The 20875-nt window shown below is 40.6% G+C and overlaps 1 protein-coding gene across 1 annotated transcript in view; it reads left to right on the top strand.

The window, feature by feature from the left end:
• plxnb1b (plexin b1b) overlaps positions 1-20875 on the top strand; it is a 125288-nt gene that overhangs the window by 39233 nt on the left and 65180 nt on the right. The window contains exons 3-4 of the mRNA XM_086086181.1: positions 14192-14233; positions 16084-17251. Coding sequence (XP_085942307.1) covers positions 16094-17251 — 1158 coding nt within the window. The 5' untranslated portion in view covers positions 14192-14233; positions 16084-16093. The remainder of the gene's footprint in view (positions 1-14191; positions 14234-16083; positions 17252-20875) is intronic.

Genomic DNA, 20875 nt, shown 5'->3' with positions numbered 1-20875 from the left:
TGCCACTCAGCTGGTAAAATATAAAATAAAATACACTCCTGACATTGATGCCATCACATGGTATTTCTCATTTGTAATTTTTGGAGTCTGGTCCATTTCAAGGGTACATAACTAGTTGCATTCTAATGTTGACCACCAGGGGACATCTTGTCTTTGTCTGACTTAAAGTAGAAAAATAAAAGCTCTCCCAAAGAGGAGGAATGGAAAAGGAAAGAGGAATTGTTGCTTCTGACACTTCCCTTTTCTTCTCCCTCTATGGATACTTCCCCTAATTAATGAACGGCCGAACATGTGTCCTTCAGCACCTTTCACCACAAAGACAGCTAAGGTCATTTTGAGTGTCCTCGTTTGTGAGTCATCTTTGGTTTAACCATGTGCCGCAAGCGGCAGTTTCACATAGTTAGCTGACAAAGGGCAGTCCAAACCATTATGGCAAGTCCACCTCCAGGGTGGCCCACTCTGGCAGAGCACGTTTGGTGTTAGACATTGCTCATAGATTCAGACAGTGTCACTGTTCTCATGCTGCATTAAACTGATAGGTTGCTTGCTCTAGTTGTCACAGAGTTAAATTGAATTATGTGGCACACATTGTGAACTTTTACAGATTGTTAGAAATGTATCCACCGAGACAAAATAAGTGCACTTTGTAAACACCTGTGTATTGTAGATGGTGGCTTTTGTGGATCTGTTTTCGCCACAGAGAAAATATTTAATCCTCTGTTCAGGGGAAAGTGTTTCCTTTCTAGAGTAATTCTTGCACCATACAGTGCCGTGCAAAGTATTTGCCCCTGCCTAATTTTAATTTTTAATTTTTAATTTTATGTATTTTTTTTTGCACATTTATCACATTTCAATATTTTCTTTACTGCTTATTCTCATTAGGATCACAGGTGAGTTGGAGCAAGAGGTTGGGTTAGAATGGAAAAAAAAAAAATTATTTATCAAAAATGAAAATATTTTCATGTTATTAGAGGACAACAATGCATGAACATGAATACATGTATTCCCCAAAACACAGAAATGCAAACTATTAAAACAATTTCCATTAAAAAAAACAAAGACCAAATTTAAATTCTGTATCTTGTATACAGGCACAAACACATTGTAACGTGTGTATATATAAAAAAAAAAAAGACTCTAAGTCCACAGGTTTACTTTATTAATAGGAAAACATAGGCTTCTTGGCGCTATCACGCGTCACGGTTAAGCGTACAAGTCCACGGCATCAAATACATTGTCGGCAAAATGAAAAAAGGGCTTTGTGGCGCGGTGCCATACTGCAGATTGTTACAACATCAGGCCTACATTTCAGTACAAATTACATTTTGATGTCTGCCCCTCAAAAAAGAAATGCTAGCAAACACTTTGAGGTGAAGCATCTTAAACTTAAACTTTAAGTAACATTGAACAGGTAAATTACTAAAATTACTTTGGCTAATGCTAAACACTGTTGCTACCTTTGTACAGTTGAATAGCTGTAAACAATTAAAATACACTTACCAGGTACTGTATGCTAACTTCCTTGCTCACCATTAGGTCCCGGCTGGCTATGTTGTAGCGCTCCGGGTGACTAGTACAGACAGGACACTGAGTGTGACGTAGTCCGTACCCATTGGCGAGACGATGTACGAAGAAAGTTCATTTATTTTAACTTTGGTGAAAATGTGAATGTGCAGATTGTCCCACCACTCCAAACGTGTCATCCACGCTGCTCCACACGCATCCAAGCCCCACTGCGCAAACTACGTTGACTACAATGCAATCGCAACAGTAGAAACACTTGCACCGCATTTGATGTGAATGTAACTTAATGGGGATGGGAAAGCAGTTCTCAACACAAATTGTTGATTGTCTCCACTGTTTTGTTTGCTGTATGAAATCTGGCATTGTCTTGATGCAAGATCACTCCGGCTGACTAATTTGGTGAGCTTTTCCAAAAGAGATACCTAAATTCCATAAAATATCATCCACCATCCATCATCAGACTGAGTGATGTCATCAACTGCTTTGAGCATGGTTGGACCATGGAAGTGAGTTCTCACTTCTGTCGTCCTTCTTGGCATGTCACCATCAAGAACATTATTCCGCCTTTCATTGAGTACTTATCAATTTTATACAGTATATTGAATGGCCCTCATTAACTCATTCAAACCCCAAAATGTGTAAAAAAAATAAAAAAATGTTTATATATTTTGTTCTTCACTCCCAAAAACATATTTACAGTGTTCCCTGGTTTCTCGCGGGTGTTATGTTCCAAAAACTACCCGTGATAATGGAAATCCGCGTAAATTTTATTTTTGATTTACCGTTGATTACATATTTTTTTTCGTTTATTCTAAATGGTTTTTCGTTTTGGTATGATTTTTTGTTATTATGAATGCTTTTTCATTCATCATATGTTTTTTTTTCATTCACTGCCAGCCCAGTTAAAATAGATCTTTGACGTCTATGGCCGTCATTGGCAGTGAATGAGTTAAAAAGTTTTTTTTTAATTATTATTATTATACAACACAGTATATATATTTTTCCGTTTATTCTAAATGTTTTTTCGTTCATACTATATATTTTTTATTTATTATATGTTTTATGGCTAACACCTCACCACACACTTTATACATGCACTTTTCTTGATAGGCTCACATACTGTATCTCTTATTTAAATACAGTAGGCCTATACACTCTGTGTTCAAACCTTTGTAAATTTATACACTCTGTGTTCAAACCTTTGTAGATTTAAAATAATAATAATAACAATAAAATAGAATTAAACTAATATCCAAAACGTTTATTGAAGAAACAAAAATATAACGGCGATCGATCAATTTTTTCCAGCCGGTATGTTTTTCTAAAAATAAAAATAGTCATTAAAAAACACACACACAACACTAACAAAACATCTGTTAGAAATGTCACTTAATTTTAATGATGATGATACGAGGCTGAGAAATCCATTTCGACTGGGAGGCTCGGGAGCGCATTGCCAGGTCTGGCGGTCTCGGTACGACAAGCTGGTCGGCAGTCGATCCGCAGCGTATACGCAGCCGGTGTAATATGAACAAGCTGGTGTAATCAAGGTGTGAGCCATGGGGCAGTGGCAGACGCACGCTGAAGTGTTCCAGGCCATGAAATTAGGAAACCGGCCTCTATCTACAGATCGCGAACGCGACGGGCAAGGTCGGAAAGCGACGGGCCATACCGGGACCCCATTGCTCCTGAAACTCCACTCGAGCGCTCCACTCAAGCGCTGTGGCCAGCACGGGCCTGCGTGAACAATGGGGCGGCTGGCAGGTGGCGCGCTGAGCCGTCTGACGGCGGCGACGGACGCCGTGTGCATACACTGTAAAAACAAAACAAAAAAACTGCAACGCTGTAAAAAAAAAGCACGCTGTAAAACATTCGCAAAACAGCGAGGCTGTGAAAGAAGAAGCCGCGAGAAACAAGGGAACTGAATATGTTTTTTATGTTTGATTTATGCAAGAGCATACAGAAGGCTTTGATGCAAATTCTGACATGAAGCGGTGGCTTAAAGCAAAGGTAGTTATTACAAAAAACAGCCAGCAGGTGGAAGCGGAGTGTAAGAGATCAGCCAGAGCCATGCAACAAGCTCTTTTTGCCAGTGTTTTCAACAGGAATGTGAATAATGATGAAACTTAGCTATTATAATGCTAATTGCTGCACAACAGAAACAGATATAAATATACTTTTTTTCCTGATGAAAGAAGAGACTCTAATCTTTCTTTGGTAGGTTTGTTTTTATAGCAATAGAACACAATATTCTGTGGGCTTTGCAAAATCAGTCAAAATCCAGTTAAGCAGCCGGGTGTCGAAGGGGGTTGCTTCAGTGAAAATGGCTGGGACTGAATGAGTTAAGTATGAGGAACAACAAAGTGGGCTGCTTTGATTAGCAAAGCTGCAGCACCACCTCAACTGCTTAGCATCACTCAGAGGTTTTATCTAGGCAATGCTATGGTAACAGCATTAGCTTCACAGGGATACAAAGAATCTCTTTGTCTGGCAGTCCAACTCACATAATCGCATACAATCACACTCTCATATACACACGCAGCTTGCTGAGAAGAACATGCCAGCTACACTAACATTTACACTGTTATTGGTGGGCTAGGCACACAAATGCGTGAATTTGGGTGTCTTTCTTCCATCCATGTGATTCATCTTGCGAACTTACTTTGGTAAAACAGTCTTCAATGTTTTGCTAAGATTGCAACAAGTACATGTTTAACTGCTGCTCAGAAAATGTCCTGTGTTCAACGGCAACTATGATTATGAGAGAGAGCGAGAGAGGGAGAGTGCTGAGGCTCGTGCTTTTGAAAATGGATGGCTGGATGAATGGATATATGGGTGGATGGATGGGTGAATGGATATAATAGTTTTATAAAAGTGGTGCACACTCAGTTGAGTCTTTCTTGAATGAACATAATGTCATGGAGGTTTTCCAGTCAGGTTTTAGAATTAGGGATGTTCGATACCACTTTTTTTGGACCGATACTGATACTCAAATCTTCAGTACTCACCGATACCAAGTGCAGATACCATTAGTACTTATGATACATAAATTAAAAATTTTAAAACAATGACAGATTTTTTTTTTTTTAAAAGACCATCCCAATAATAGCAAATTTCCTTAAAATTGCTTGAATTAATGGCAATTATATTTTTTCAATTTGCTCATGAAAGTCATTTTGCATAGAGCACACACAAAAAAAGGAATTACTTCTGGTTTGGACACACATTGTATATGCTGATTGGAGGGAGGGACAGAGAGAGAGAGAGAGAGAGGGGGTGGCAGGGGGGAGAGAGAGAGCGAGCGAGAGAGGGCGGGCGGGCAGCCGCGTGATGTCGTGTGGACTTTGATTATTTGGGATTTATCTGCTACTGGGTTACAAGGCGCACATGGTATGTTACATTGTGAGAGAGAGAGAGAGAGAGAGAGAGAGAGAGAGAGAGAGAGAGAGAGAGAGAGGAGAGAGAGAGAGAGAGAGAGAGAGAGAGAGAGAGAGAGAGAGAGAGAGAGAGAGAGAGGAGAGAGAGAGAGAGAGAGAGAGAGAGAGGAGAGAGAGAGAGAGGAGAGAGAGAGAGAGAAGGAGAGAGAGAGAGAGAGAGAGAGAGAGAGAGAGAGAGAGAGAGAGAGAGAAAATATTCATTGTCCTTCATTTGATAAAACATGGTTTATAAAACACAAATAGTGCAAATACCAATGAAAAAAAAGTTTATGCTGATTAAGTATCCAAAAATTGACATAGCGTGTGCAACGCCATCTTGACCAGTTTTGAGCAGTTAACGTAATTACATTTGTGCTTTAACTTGGAACTGCTCATTTTTGACTTGTTTCCTGGTCTATTTTGCTATGAAAATGCTGTATGGGGTCATCAAGTACAAATGCAGCCTGTGAGCCCTGAAAGGTCTATGAAAAGCTGTTACCAAGATTTTTCACCAAGATCACTGCATTGACTCCCCTAGTCAGGATCAATTTTAAGGTTATTTTACTGTTTTTTAAATTTTGTGGTAAAATGGTAAATGGTCTTTCACTTGTATAGCCCTTTTCCACATTTGGCATTAAGGCACTCAAAGCACTTTACACTGACTTCACATTCACCAACTGATGGTTCAGCATCAAGAGCAACTGGTGGTTCAGTATCTTGCTCAAGGACACTTCAACATGGGTAAAAGGGTCAAACCCACAATGTCTGGGTTGCGAGACAACCACTCTGAGTCATGCCACCCCACCATCTTAAAAGGTCTTGGGCTATCTTATCTATCTGATATGCTTTTCATATCAACACTCGCAGGGCACCCTGAGGTTCTCTAGCAGACTTTTTAAATGTTAAACTGGGGAAATGTTTCTATCCTTCATTTTTCAATAACCTGAATAGTTTCTGTATTCATTCTGTGAGTTAATGGACAAAAGTGCTGGACCTGAGTGTGACAAATGACTGGTTAAACACACAAACATGGTGTCACAATATCTGGAGCAAAGCCCATCAAGTTCTGCAGCAGCAAGCTTGTGCCCATAACTGGCCTTTTATGTGTGGTGAGCAGGGCCAGTTAGCCAGACAGAACAGACCAATGTCAAAGGTTGTATTTGCAAAATTTGCCTCAGGATACTGGTAACTGAGGAAGCTCCCAGTGGGACAGCATAGCCATTTAACGACTATAGCATCACAGATGTTTACTCCCAATATCAAGGCCTATAATCATATAATAAAAATCTGTCTGCCTGTCTCTGGCTAAGATTTATTTTGGGATATATGCGTGTATGTCCTCATCCTTGTCTCCTAGTCTTACATTAAAAAATATCTTAATTGGGAAATATTTGGTGGCTGTCTCTTATTTAACAGACCCTCAAGCTGTTAAATACTGTCACGGTTGGCTGTGGTTTTGGACCCAAGTGTGTGTGGGGAGGAGGGGGGCAGAGCGAGGAAGCCTGAGGTAAAGTCCAAAAACAAAAGGGTTTTATTAATTAAACAAAAACAAGGTGGTGCACAATGTGCCAAAAAACAACAAAGTCCTAAATCAAAGCAAACTCAAGTGGCATAACGAGGAACTAGCAAGACATGGAAGAAACAACAAAACTTGGAAATGACAATGGACTGACCCAGACTGGACAAATACACCGACACTAATGAGAGACACCTGGGGAACACAATAGGCTGAGTGCACCGATTGGTCAGACACACTGGGAAGGGATGAAACACAGGTGGATGTGATCAGACATAACGAGACAAGGGGAGAAATCAGGAACACATGACAAACACCAACCACAGACAAAAACAACAAACATACCCATAATAAACAAAATCCAACCCCTACAAAACCGAAACCTAACAAATACACTCTCATACAGGGGTAAGCTTGCTGCTAAAGTCCGGTAATGTGAGGGCAATCGATCCGTGCCTGAATACAGTTCGGATCCCCAGTTTAGCATGATTGGGAAAGGTGGGCCTGAGAATGGGTACGGTTGGCCGCACATGTGCACAGCTGCAGCGAGTAGTCGCCGCGCGAAAAGTAACCATGACGTCACGTACGTATGTGCGACGTATATAGCGAGCGACTAGAACTGTTGACCATACATGACATCTTCTTCTTGTGTGAATCAACGTGCTGACGTATATTTTGGAGGTAACTGGGCACGGTTTGGTTAGAGTAATGTGAGTGCGGGCCGGTACAGAAGAAATGGCAGCTAGAGAGGAGTGCAGCCACGCAGATGGATGGTGGAAAAGACAACCAGACAACAAGGCTCGACATGGCGACCAATTTACCACAAATGTGGCCAACTTTACAGTGTTTGCTGGTCCCCAAAAAATCCCCCAAAAAATCATCAGGTTGCACGGCACAATTGCATACTTTTAGTAGTGCAACGAATCTTTGCGCCGTGATGCGTTCGGATCAAGTGCAAGGAATCAAGCTATCCACTATGCGCTGCTAAAGCCAACTTCAAAATAAAAGGAGTAATACAATTACAATAACAATAGGAATAACAACTAGACTAAGTGCAATTTCTGCGAAATTGCGTGGGAATGCTGAAAGCTAAATGCTAATAGTTGAATGCTAAGCTGAACGCTTATGAAGTAAATTGAAAAATTAACTATGTAAAAATGACTCAGGGTGGCACGGTGGCTTAACTGGTTAGCACGTCCGCCTCCCAGTGCAGAGGACGTGAGTTCGAGTCCGGGCTTCGGCCTTCCTGGGTGGAGTTTGCATGTTGCGTGGGTTTTCTCCGGGTACTCCGGTTTCCTCCCACATTCCAAAGACATGCATGTCAGGTTAATTGAACTCTCCAAGTTTTCCATAGGTGTGATTGTGAGTGTGGATGGTTGTTCATCTCTGTGTGCCCTGCGATTGGCTGGCAACCAGTTCAGGGTGTACCCCGCCTACTGCCCGAAGCCAGCTGGGATAGGCTCCAGCGCCCCCCGCGACCCTTGTGACGACTAGCGGTTAAGAAAATGGGTGGATGGATGGATGAAAATGACTCATTGTTAATTGTCGTTAAAAGATAAATAAAATAAAAAAAGAAAAGTCTAAGGTGAGATTCAAACCATCGAATGTACTAAAATGTGGTCCAAGCAGGGATTGAACCCAGGTTCTCCATGGTGGCAGGCAATTACTCTAAGCACTGAGCTAAGTAAATTGTTGTAGCTCATGGCTCAGGGCGTATTCATATTTAAAAGTTTTGTACAAAGCTGAAATCAATCAATGCTGAATGGGGACACGTGTTTAATAATTTCTGTGAAATTATGCATTAATGCATTTCCTGATTTGATAGTGAGTTGGTTTACATATACTGTGTATCACTTAGCATATTGGCCATGAATATATTTGCAATGTACAGTCGAAGGTTGGATTAAAACCCGCGACCTCCTGGTTACTGGACAATGCACTTTACCAACTGCACCACTGAGCAGTATCAGATATCTGGTAATGATCAGTTGTATGTATGAAAGTGGGCGTGGAAAGTGGGACTTAGAAAAATGTCAATGTGTGTCCATTCAAAATTAATGGGGAAAAGTTGTTATTTAACGTTAAATTGTGTGAATACTGTAAGTTATGTGGAATCAGACATATATACCCTGGAAGGCGTGAATTTTTTTAAGCAAGTTGAAATTTGAACAATGTAAATTGGATGTATTATCTTGGAGTTGTTACACGGCAAAAAAGTGTGGAGGATAAAAATCACAATAACGTATGTGCTAAGCATTCCCACAATAATACAATAATACATGGACGTCAACACAAAAGCCTTGGTCATCATTGGATGGTCGAGGGCTTGGAGGCGAAACTTCCGCCTCTCAGTGCAAAGACTTACCGTATCCGCTCCGACAACACGCAAGATGACTAAAAAAAAATCATTTTCGGGATAACATACAATAGCACAGAACAGAACAGCACAGAAAGACTTCAGAGTGAACAAGGTTGTTTTTGCAGTAATGTTTTATTTCGCTGCACCGATCAATGACGTCATTGATCGCTCACGCAAATTATGACATTAGAGGCCATCACCAATCATGCCTAAAATGGCAATTATTGGCCGATCATGATCAAACCGATCAGATCTAATGATGTAAAAAATAAATAAATCTTCTTTTAATTCTTCTTAGCAAGTCAGTGCCCCATCACTGGCGAGCTTCTTTTTTTTTTTTTTAGAACAGACCCCAGTTACTCGTTACACACTGGCACCTACACAGTAAGGCCAATGTGTCTCATTCCTCGGCCCCACCCTCTTTCTCCTCAGTGCACGTGCACTCGCAGGAGAAGTAAGAAAACAAGTTAATTGAAGGCAGTTAATGTCAAAGAGACTGCTCATTTTACACAACTGCGTAAGAAGAGCTCATTAAGGTGACAGTGTTAGCGGTTATTGAAGTAAAAAAAAAAGACCTCTTTTTTGTGGAAATTCACATCGGTGGGCATGGAACCTATCACTTGCGAAAAGTGAGGAAACACTGCACTACATTTTTCTCAATATTATTCCATATTTTCAATGACAATGTATTACATCCTAAGTCACAGATTTTTCTAAGTCATCAATAGTCCAGTGGTTAAAGCAATAGACTGGTGTGTGGAAAACCAGGGTTTGAATTCTGTTTGGCGCAGATTTTAGTACAATAATCATTATATGACATTGAATAATGATTATTGTCAAATTATTTAACATGTGCAATATTTAATGTAATTTCACATTATTATTATTATTATTATTATAAAGCATTTAAAATATTATTAGCATTCAGCTTTCAGCATTCACACTTTTTTAATCTAAAAAAATAGTTCGATTGTTAAAATAATCATTAGTGAGCAGCTCTAAAAATTAAAATGTGAAGTTAATCTACAGTATGTGATCTGTATTGGCCTATCTCACTCATGGATGATCAGTATCTGAATAAAACCACGATTGGAAAACCCCTATGGATGATCAGTATCTGAATAAAACAACGATTGGAAACCCCCTATGGATGATCAGTATCTGAATAAAACAACAATTGGAAAACCCCTGGTGCAAAGCATACCATCTCGGGAGCTAATTACATACGTAACATCTCCGTTCATGGGCACGTAGTGGTGGTGGTGGGGGATTATTTCCAAAACAAATTTGGTCAAAATTATACAGGGGAGACAAGTAAGACTTCTCATTAGAAAATGAGTGGGTGTTGAATTAGGCATCGTGGGTAGTCACTATAATGGCTGTCTCTTACTCCTTCTTTTTATGATTAGTCGCATTCCATCAGTGTTCTGTGATCACTGAGGCTTAAAAGTATGTATTTGTCTCGCCATTTCCCCACTTTTGGGTTGTTAATCCACAAATCACTTGAGTAATTGTCTCAGTTGAACTTGAAGAATGTTGGCTGTTCAAATTTATAATAAAAGAGAGTTAACGACTCAATGAAGTGTCTAATGACTGAACTGAATGTGCCTTCCAGGAATGTTTGATTCTGAAAGCTTTTGCTCCATCTTTTAAGTCCTAACAGGCCTATTTCATGGTGGCATGAGTTTTTTGATGCCCACTTTATCTCTATATAAAAGGTTTTTACAGTACTATATTTTTTATTGTAATATTTAAAAAGTACAATAATAATTGTAACATTGACGGGTCTTGATAACTATCATACAAATATCTAACCTCAAAAGCCAGATTGATAATTGTGATTCACTCAAGGAAGTTCAAATTATCAATTTGGAATTTCACTCTGCAGATCTGTTCGGGAAAGGAGGGCCATTCTGTACAATATTTCGAGCTGATTGGACGATGCGGCATCTTGCGTTTGTTTTGACCAATCACGGCAACGGATGAAAATGTCTCGTCTTTGGAAAAAATAACATAAAAATGCACGAAGCGCCTCTCGCTGTTCAACATTTAACAAGGTAAAGGTGAGTAATTCTGAGAGAACAGAATTGCAGCGTCCATTCGTCTGTTAGGTTTGTTTGTCCCCCCCATTGGCACTTCTTGGTTTGGCCCCGCCCTAAACATGCCTGATTGGTCCAACCTAAAAAAGGTTGGTTGCAAACATATTAGCGGGAGCGGTACAAGATGTATTTCTCGTAGTCTTTATGAACAAATACCGCGAAAATTCAGCTTGCTGGCAAGATTAACAAATATCGATCTTGACAAATATCGATTTGACAATAACCACCACGCCAGAGTGCTGTGGGAACCCAAGTACAAACCATCCATTCATCTCCTTAAAGGACTTAGATTACCCTTGCCCTGTCTGACTGAATCCTGGCTACACAACAATACAATATGATTAACATTGAAGGATATCAATTGTTTCAGGAAGGAGAGAACCTCTGGCAAAGATTTGCCCGGTGATGAGGCTTGTGGCATATTGTTGAAGGGAACAGATACATGTAGGCAGCGTATCCGTTAATTTTGCTTAGTGTCACACATCTTATCCAGAATAGGTTGAAAGCAGCTGATCTACATGCCTCTGCCATATCATGTCCCCTGTCTGGACAGCATAGGAGACTGGTCCAGTCTGAGCAATGATCGTCGCTGGAACCCAGGTAGATGTATCACTGTAGTTGAGGTTAGATATTTGTATGATAGTTATTAAGACCCGTCAATGTTACAATTGTTATTGTACTTTTTAAATATTACAATAAAAAATATAGTACTGTAAAACTAGGTAGATGTATCATTGTAAAACTTTCTCTCCTCACATGCTCGCCGTTCTCCACGTTGCACTTGCCTATCCTGTTGGCTTCGAACACTCCCCCACTTGAGACTGCTTCAACAGGTCAGAAGTGGTGCAGATCTCGTATAAACATTAGTCTTGCAAGAGATGACCCCGTAGTGCTGTTCGAAGTGTTCCTGTAAGTCAGCAGAAAGTTATGCAGTATTTGATGGAGAATCCCTTGGCCTTGGGATGTTTTTAGGGCATTTTTCAATGTCTGCACAAATCTTTTGGCCAAGCCATTTGTGCCAGGGTCATAAGGGGCCAATGTAGACACAAATTGAGGACAATTATCCAAAACTAGTTGGCTGGGAAATCCAAATCAAGAGAACATCTCACCCAGCTTTTCAATGGTCTTTTTTGTAGTAGTGGACCTCATTACTGCCACCTTGGGCCATTTGCTGTGTGCATCGATGGCCACCAGGATGATCCTATCTTCCAGCGACACCGCAAAGTCAATGTAAACTACCATGCATCCGGTGAGAATTCTCATGCATGGAGAGGAACTAACGGAATGTGGCTCCTTGTTTGGTGCCATGCAGAACATGATGTAGCAACATGTTCAATTTGTTAGTCTAGTCCCAGCCACCAGAAATAACTCCTTGCTATCTCCTTCATTCTTACAATTCCACTATGTCCTGCATGCAGCTGTCGCAACATTTTCGCCTGAAGCGAGCGTGGCATTATCATTCGCCTTCCCAGCAGCACACACCCTGACTGGACAGACAACTCCCCCCGACGGCTCAGACAGGGTTGTAGCTGGTCAGTCTTGTACACTGGCCGCCCTTGGGCAACAAGTTCCATAACCAGTGGATGGTTAATGCATTGATGGACTTTTTTTCTCTCTGACTATGTGACCGCATTTGAATGCACCTCGCGGCTTGCCGAATGTTGTCAATGTTAATGCTCCTGTTAGTGGCTAGTTGCTAACAACGCAGACTTGTGTCGTATCATACAATGACAGACTAATAAGCTAGCGGTCTCTTAGTGTCCTTAGCGCATTCATTCCCAGCCATTTTGACTGAAGCAACCCCCTTTGCTCCCGACTGTTTCACTGGATTTTGACTGATTTTGCAAGGTCCACAGTATATTGTGTTCTATTGCTATAAAAACATGGAACCTACCAAAAGAAAGATTAGTCTCTTCTTTCATTAGGAAAAATATATATTTGTATCTGTTTTCGTTTAGCAAAAATTAGCATTAGAATATAGCTAAGTTTTTAGTCATTATTCACATACCTGTTGTAAACACTGGCAAAAAGAGCTTGTTGCAACATGGCCCTGGCTGATCTCTTATACTCTACTGCCACCCTGCCGACCGTTTTTTGTAATAAATACCATTGCTTTAAGCGACCTATTCATGTCAGAAGCTGTATCAAAGCCTTCTGAATGCCCTAGCATAAATAAAAAAAAGCATGCAAAAAGGTTTTTGGGAGTGCAGGACAAAGTATTAAAAAGGCATTTATACGTTTTTGGGTTTGAATGAGTTAATTAGCAATTAAATAAGATTTTGGGATGGCGTTGTGTTGATGTTGGTATAGTTAAGAGAGGATGAGTCAAGCTAGCCGCCTTGAGCCGCGACTCCCACCACGCGCTGCCACGGTCAGTTTCAAAGTGCAAGTAACAAGGCAATTGCGTTGACGTCAATGTATTAGTTGTAAGGCTTTTATTTTGAAGTTGGCCTTCGCAGCGTGTTCCATGAACTATATACGACCTGAACCGTGGAGCTTGATCCATACGGATCACGGCTCAAAGATGAGCCGACTGAGCCCTTGCACTACACATTGAAACATGTGCTTGAGCCGTGTGACCAAATGCATTTTTTAGCAGTGGTCACATTTGCGGGTAAATTTGTCGCAGTGTCGAGCCCTGGGACGGGAGTTGTAAATATGTCCCTGATTAAATTGTCCCTGTCAAAATGAAAATCAACGCAGCAAATAATTGATTGTAAGGCTTCGTCTTTGGTAAGGAAACGTACAGTAGATTTATTAGCGTAGCCAACTAAAGATGACCCTGAATTTCTTGGTGATAAATCCTGGTTTTCAGATATGTCATGTCGGTAGAAAAAAAATAAAATAAACTTCACAAACTGAACATGGCACTAAGGAGTCAGGTTCTCTGCTTCTTTTCTTTTTCTTTCTTTTTTTCTTTCTTTTTTTTTGGCTCAGACTCTGAAACTAAAGACCTTTTGTACGTCGTAGCCTAGCAATGAGTGAAGATCTTTTACTGGGACCAACTCACTGGAAGGTACTTAAAGCCTTCTTGGATTGACACTACTTACTGGGGGCTTCTTCTTTTTTTTCAACGTGCAAAAAGGATGTAGTAAGTTAGTGTGACAAGATTGGAATGGGAATAAGCTTCCCACGGCCTTATGGGGTCTGTAATGATTTAAAAAGTATTTCAGCGATTTAATCCAGTTTGAGTTTTTCTGCCAACACTCATACTGGAAGTCACCTTTGATCAAAAGAGAACTTTTATTGAGGTTATCTTTTTCTCTGTGTGTTTCAGATTATGCTGGAAGGTTAAAAGGTCGAATGCCCCTGTGAAATGGTGAGTTGTCAAAATTTCACACTGTTTTTCTTGAGGTTGATGTGAAAATACTGTAAAGGATTTTTTAGTCACAACACATAAGAATTAAGAATACCAACATCAAAGGGTAAATTCTAGTTTACATATAGTATTGAGTAGTTTTAGTTTGTGTAGTTGAGCCTCGTATGCGGTTCCGCCAGGCTACTGGTTCCGCCAGGCTACTGGTTCATGTTTCAAGGGGCTTTCTCATTTTCCTTGTTTCACAATTGAAGACAACGATGGGGGAAGTATGTTCTTGTTTGTTTTTTGTTTTGTTTTTCGGGGGATGCTGAAAGACACTGATGCCTGTTGCAAATAGCAGCCCCTACCTCTAAAAATTTTAAGAATGACCTCGATATTAGTCATTTAAACTGCTAGAGCTGTCAAAATTAATTGATTAATCGACAATAAATCGATTATCAAATTAGGCGCCAACTATTTTAATAATCGATTAATCGTTTGGAGCCATTGTTGAACTTAAAATTGCCCAAATGCGCTGATTTTAGCCTCTCAACAGTAATTATTCACTGATTTATGTAGCCCTTCAAGAAAGCAGACTAATGTGTGTGTGTGGGGGGGGGGGGGGGGTGCGTGCGTGCGTGCGTGCAAACATGTTTTTACTTTGGAGAACAATGACCGAACCGGTAACTGATTCAGTTTCAACAACGTTATTGAGTCCCCCCTTTTTTTAATCACTAAACCAGGGGTGCTCAATGCGTCGATTGCGATCGACCAGTCGACCACGAAGGTAGTATTGGTAGATCGCATGACAACATGCGACCTTAAAAAAAGAAAAAAAGTGCCACCTTTAAAACAAAAGAAAGGCGACATCACATCATCGATCCCGTTACTTGATTGTGCAATTCTTCTGACACGCGCACAGGCAGCAACGCAGAAACGCAGCAGGCATTGCAGTGGCACTCGCCCATTTCCTTATTTTTACGCAAGCAAGGCAAGAGGCGCCCGCTGGTCTTCCAAAGTCATAAAAATACAGTATATTCTATAAATATAATAATGTTTTACAACAATTTAAAAGGTGCTTGTGGATGGATTTGTAAAGATTGTGGTTTAAAAAAAATCGCGAGTGCACACCGCTCGCCTGGTCGTGTGTTCTCAATCACTTGAATGGGAGGCTGTAGTTAAACGAATAAGGCTGAGTTCTGCATTCAGAAATTGCTTCATGAGCTGGTCATGAAATCAAGATTGCAATATTTCATCCATGGTGCTCCATATGAAATTGTAAATATGTTCAATGTTGGCACAACCTCCGTGCGATGCGGTGGCTATGTGGTGCTAATTGTATTTAGTTTATTTAACGGTTGCGGAACATTGCAACATGTTCTTCTCCTTCAGGTATCTGTAGCAAAAAAAATGCCGGCGGAACAGCCTTTTATAAGGCAAGATGCGATCTATGTAATATAATTAGCGATTATTAGATTTTTTTAATTTAATTTTTTAATGTACGTTGAGTTGATAGAACTTATTTTTCTCCATATTATTGAAAATAATTGTGGCTTTTTAAAAAGAATGAATTATTAGTTATCTAGATGGTGCTAAAAAATACACACTGTCTCTTTAAAGATGCCCAAAGATACCCCTTGACCAATTACTGATTTCATATTAGGAGATATCTTATGGCATTTTAGGTGATATAGAAAGGGGACAAAAATTATGTATAGGTGCAGTTTTTAACTCATTTGCTCCCCAAAACATATAAAAACTAGGTAAAATAGGTAAATTCACAGAGAGTGGAAAGTGATTTGGGAGGGTTCAGAGGATTTATTGGTTGAAAGTCGTGTTAAGAGTCTGCTTTTGTTTTCTCTTTCAATTAGATCTGCTGCAATGCCAGCGTGGGTGATATGTCGTCTTCCAGTGCTAGCAGTGAGATCACTACTTTCCCTCGTGCTATTAGCGACTGGCTGGGACCTTAACTCCAAGCCTGGTTTTGTTGCACAAGGAACAGACTCATCATTTAGCTTTTATCCCACCTTCATACGGAATGACACCGAATTTGAGCACTTGGCCTTGCATCCTCACCCCAATGTGGGTCGAGTTTATGTTGGAGCTCGTGACAACTTGTTCCAGTTGGACAAATTTCTGCAGCCTGAACTCCAGGATCATACTGGACCAGTCAAAGACAGCAGAGAGTGCTTGCCTCCTGTAACAGAGAGTAACTGCCCTCAAGCGCGGCTCACCAGCAACCACAACAAGCTCTTGCTGATCAACCCATACTCCATGGAACTCATTACTTGCGGCAGTGTCAACCAAGGAATCTGCCAGAAACGAAGTCTTGATTCTGTCAACAAGGTGCTGTTCTCCACTGAGACGCCAGTGGATACCCAATACGTAGCAGCTAATCACCCCAATGTTAGTACCGTCGGCCTCATCGTCCAGCCTCATTTGCACAGGCAGCCGGTTCTTTTTATAGGGCGAGGCTACACAAGCAGCCAGCCACCCATCGCCACACGAAACTTGGACCAGGAACCCATATTTTCTTATGAGGAAACTGCAAAGTTGGCTGTGGCTGGTCGCCTCTCTGAATATGACCATCATTTTGTTGCATCCTTTGCCCACCATCATCATGTGTACTTCCTCTTCTACAGGCGAGACCTGAGGTCCAAATCACGTGAATACCGCACCTACATCTCTCGTATATGTTTGGATGATCAAGCCTATTATTCATATGTGGAAGTGCCCTTGACGTGTCGTTCCCGAGCAGGGAAAAATTATAATCTCCTTCAAGCAGTCCAGCTGGGATTTTACAAGGACAGCACAGTAAATCAAGGATCTGAGATTGTTCTTGGTGTTTTTTCCACTCGTTTGGCTACATCCAATCGACCCAGTGAAGACTCTGCCCTGTGCATGTTTAACCTGGAAGATGTGGACCGCAGGATTAACTCCACCAGAGACCTGTGTTACACAAAGATGGGCAGAGAGTCTGGAATAGAGGCAGCCTACATTGAATATGAAGTCAAATCCAAATGTGTCAACCTGCTAGAGGTGAGTTAACCAAACAAAACAAAGTTTAACAGAACGATTAGTGCCATCATGCTTTCAATTTTAATCTCTCTTAAAATAATCGGCCAAGTAATTTTTTCAGGAAACACACACAAAAAAAGCCTATTTTTTTTAGGCAAAGACTTGGGACAAATATTTTAACAGGGTGACGAATTGTTGTGGTATACAGTACACTGCCATTCTTCTGCCTTTTCTTTTTCTTATCATTCTTACTACTATTGTTTGCATTGGATAGAGCACTAAACACTCTCATTAAGGAGATGTATTTTTAACCCTAAACAGGGTTACTGGATATCATAGGTCAGGATTGGAATTGCTAAAAATGTAGCAATTACGATTCCATTCTTGATACTGCTTATCGTTGCGGTTCCATATTGAGTCTGTTTCGTTTACTTTGGAGATAAGTTTCAACTGTTTAAAGTGTTTAAAAATAAATTAGCTCAGGGGCCAAAACGTCACTGTGTCGGGCCGCCTTAAGTTAACTAATACTGAAGTATTAAATGGGAGACATTATTCTCTTGTATTATTGCAAAGTATGAATTTGTCCTCGTTAACGACTGCTAAAACATTTTTTCATACTAATATTTATTGTGGTTCTGACTAACTATGACTGTGTTAGTGTGAGTCGGGGACAGACTACAGCAGGTTCCGACTGACATGCACATTTTTGGTACACACTGCCAAAGGAACAGAACTCTGTCATATACCAAGAATAGCCTCTATAAACAGAAAATATTACAATTTGGAATAGATCAACTACAGAGCGGATGCATGGTATGTTTAGAAAGAAAGTGTATTCAGAGTGTTGAGAGAGCCACAGTAGGGTTGGAAAACAGATTTACAGAGTGATTTAATTCCAATTTCCTTCCTGTTAAGAAACAACAGACAAAACAGACCTCAGCCCTGGATAGTTTCTGTTCAGTCAATTCTTGCGTGAGAGTCGATCCCTTGACTAAGCTTTTCAGAACATGCTTTGTTATTGAAGATAAGGCTTTGCAACTTATACTAAACATGGCCAAAATGCCTCCTCAGAAATCCTCCCTCTTGTGGTTAGAAGCAGTATTTTGGCCTGACTGCCCATATGATTGTAGCCTGCATGACATTTGTCAAAATTGTCAGCATGTGCCACTATTGTGTAATCTCCCATCAGCTGCGTCACTTAGTAACATGCCAAACATGTTGCTTTAAAATGCTTTAAAAGGCAAACTGAAAATTATGTTTTCATAAATATCTGTAATAATCATCCATAGCTTGTTTAAAACCATCTTTGCTGAATGTACTTTCTTATTTTCTCCCAATAGTGTTCTCCCATATAATGAATAAAATAGGCTCAACTAGTCCTCCTCACAAATGACCAAATCAATCCCCACTTAAGACCTTAGATAGCTGAGTCTTTAGGAAAAAACACACAAAAAAAAGATAGCTGAGACTCTTAAATTGTAATTTAATTGCAACAATCGCTTAGTCTATGTTCTACAGCACAACTTATGACTCATCTCAAACTATTTAAAACATTTCAGTCTGGTTTCTGCCCTGGCCACAGCACTGATACAGCCTTGGTCAGGGTCACAAATGACCTCCTAATGGCAACAGACATCGGTTCCCCATCCCTACTCATCTTCTTGTACCTGACAGCAGCTTTTGACACATCCTTCTCCACCATACCATTGGACTCTCAAAAAACGTGCACAACTGGTTCACCTCCTACCTGTCTGCCAGATCCGAATACGTCACTTTGGGCCAAGCAAAATCACACACTCACACTGTCACCAGCAGGGTTTGGTATTGGGTCCCACCCTCTTTACCCTCTATCTGCTCCCCCTGGGAAACCTCATCAGCAAATATGGGGTTTCCTACCACTGCTATGCTGATGATACACAACTCTACATAAGGACAACTCACACTTCTTCCATCCTCCTGCCAACATCCAAACTGTCTGCCTGCCTGCAGGAGATCGGGGTGTGGATGAAGCATTACTTTCTTCAATTAAACAGCTCCAAATCAGAAGTCATTCAAATTGGCACTTTACACTAGCTCCACTCTTCTGCCATCACCAGCATCACCTTTTCCGGTCAAAGCATCCCTCTCTCCACATCTGTCACTAACCTAGGAGTTAAAATGGACCCTCAGCTCACATTTGACACACACATCAAACACCTCTGTAAAACCTCATCTTACCATCTCAGAAACATTGCAAAACTCTGTTGTACACTGTCCCTGGCAGATTCAGAAAAGCTCGTCCACACCTTTATGTCCTCCAGGCTAGACTATTGCAATGCATTGCTCATTAGGGCTGGGTATCGATTCAGATTTCCAAAATCGATTCGATTCAGAAGGGCCCGATCCAATTCGATTCACGATTCACACTGATTTTCGATTCAATTCAGGATTTTATGCAGTACAATTTTTTATTTTATATGGAAGACATTCTCAGAAGTACCAATGCTGCAAAAACGTCTTGCTCTTACTTGGTGCATTAGTATTAAAACAATATGAATATTTACATTTGATTATTGTAAAATTTAATCCAATGCAGTTACATTAATCATGTATGTTTTATTGAACATGACCTGATCAAAACAATAAATAATAATTGAATTTGATTACAACCACAGCACTATGTAAATAAAGTTGCAAAAACACTGGGCTCTTTTTGGGGTAGCCTGAATAACAAGGGCACATTTGAACAAACAATACGTTTTTGAACGGAGTACGTGCTGCCTCTCAAACTCTGGTCCTCAATGGCCGCAGCCCTGAATGTAGATGTTTCCCTCCTCAACATACCTGATTCAAATGATCAGCTAATCAGGAAGCTCTGCAGAAGCCTGACAAACATTCTGATCATTTCAGTGAGGTGTTTTGGGGGAGGGAAACATCTAAAACACGTAGGTTCCTCAGCCCTCGAGGACCGGAGTTTGAGAGTGAGACCATGATATAGAGACTATTAAAATTATATAGATATAGATATAGAGACTATTAAAATTTAAAAACTTAAAAATAATTGCCTGTGACAGTGTCCTATTGCAATGCTTACCATTGGATAGGTACGAACTGTATATGAAAAAGAAAATGTGTTTTTGCAGTGTAAAACTTTACACAATGTTTTACACAGTATACCCAAAAAAATCCCAGTTGTCCCGTTGAGAGATGGCTGTTCAAGCAACAAAAGTTCAGGAAGACGTCAGTGCCAGATGGAATATCTCCCTCCTCCCTGAAAGTCTGCACTGACCAGTCAGTTCCAGTCCTCATGCAGATCTTAAACAGATCCATGGAGCTGTGTGAAGTCCCGTGCTGCTTTAAATGCTCCACTATTATCCCAGTCTCCAAGAAACCTGCAATATCAGGACTGAAGAACTCCAGGCCTGTTTTAATATCTGTGGTCATGATGTCCTTTTAACGCCTTGAGCTGGACCACCGAAAGAGCATCACAGGACCTCTGCTGATATCCTGTCGTTTGGCTATCAAGCAAACAAGTCAGTGCATGATGCAGTCAACGTGGGGCTGCATTTCATCTTGGAACACCTCGACGATTTAAGGACCTACCCGAGGATCCTGTTTGTGGACTTCAGCCCTGCGTATTTAGCAGAGGTGTCAAACTCAATTGCA

The sequence above is a fragment of the Leptonotus elevatus genome, chromosome 10 (genome assembly GCF_054856555.1).
Source record: "Leptonotus elevatus isolate MCC_2025b chromosome 10, RoL_Lele_1.0, whole genome shotgun sequence".
Classification (NCBI taxonomy): Eukaryota; Metazoa; Chordata; class Actinopteri; order Syngnathiformes; family Syngnathidae; genus Leptonotus; species Leptonotus elevatus.
This window is presented reverse-complemented; position numbering and strand designations above follow the sequence as displayed.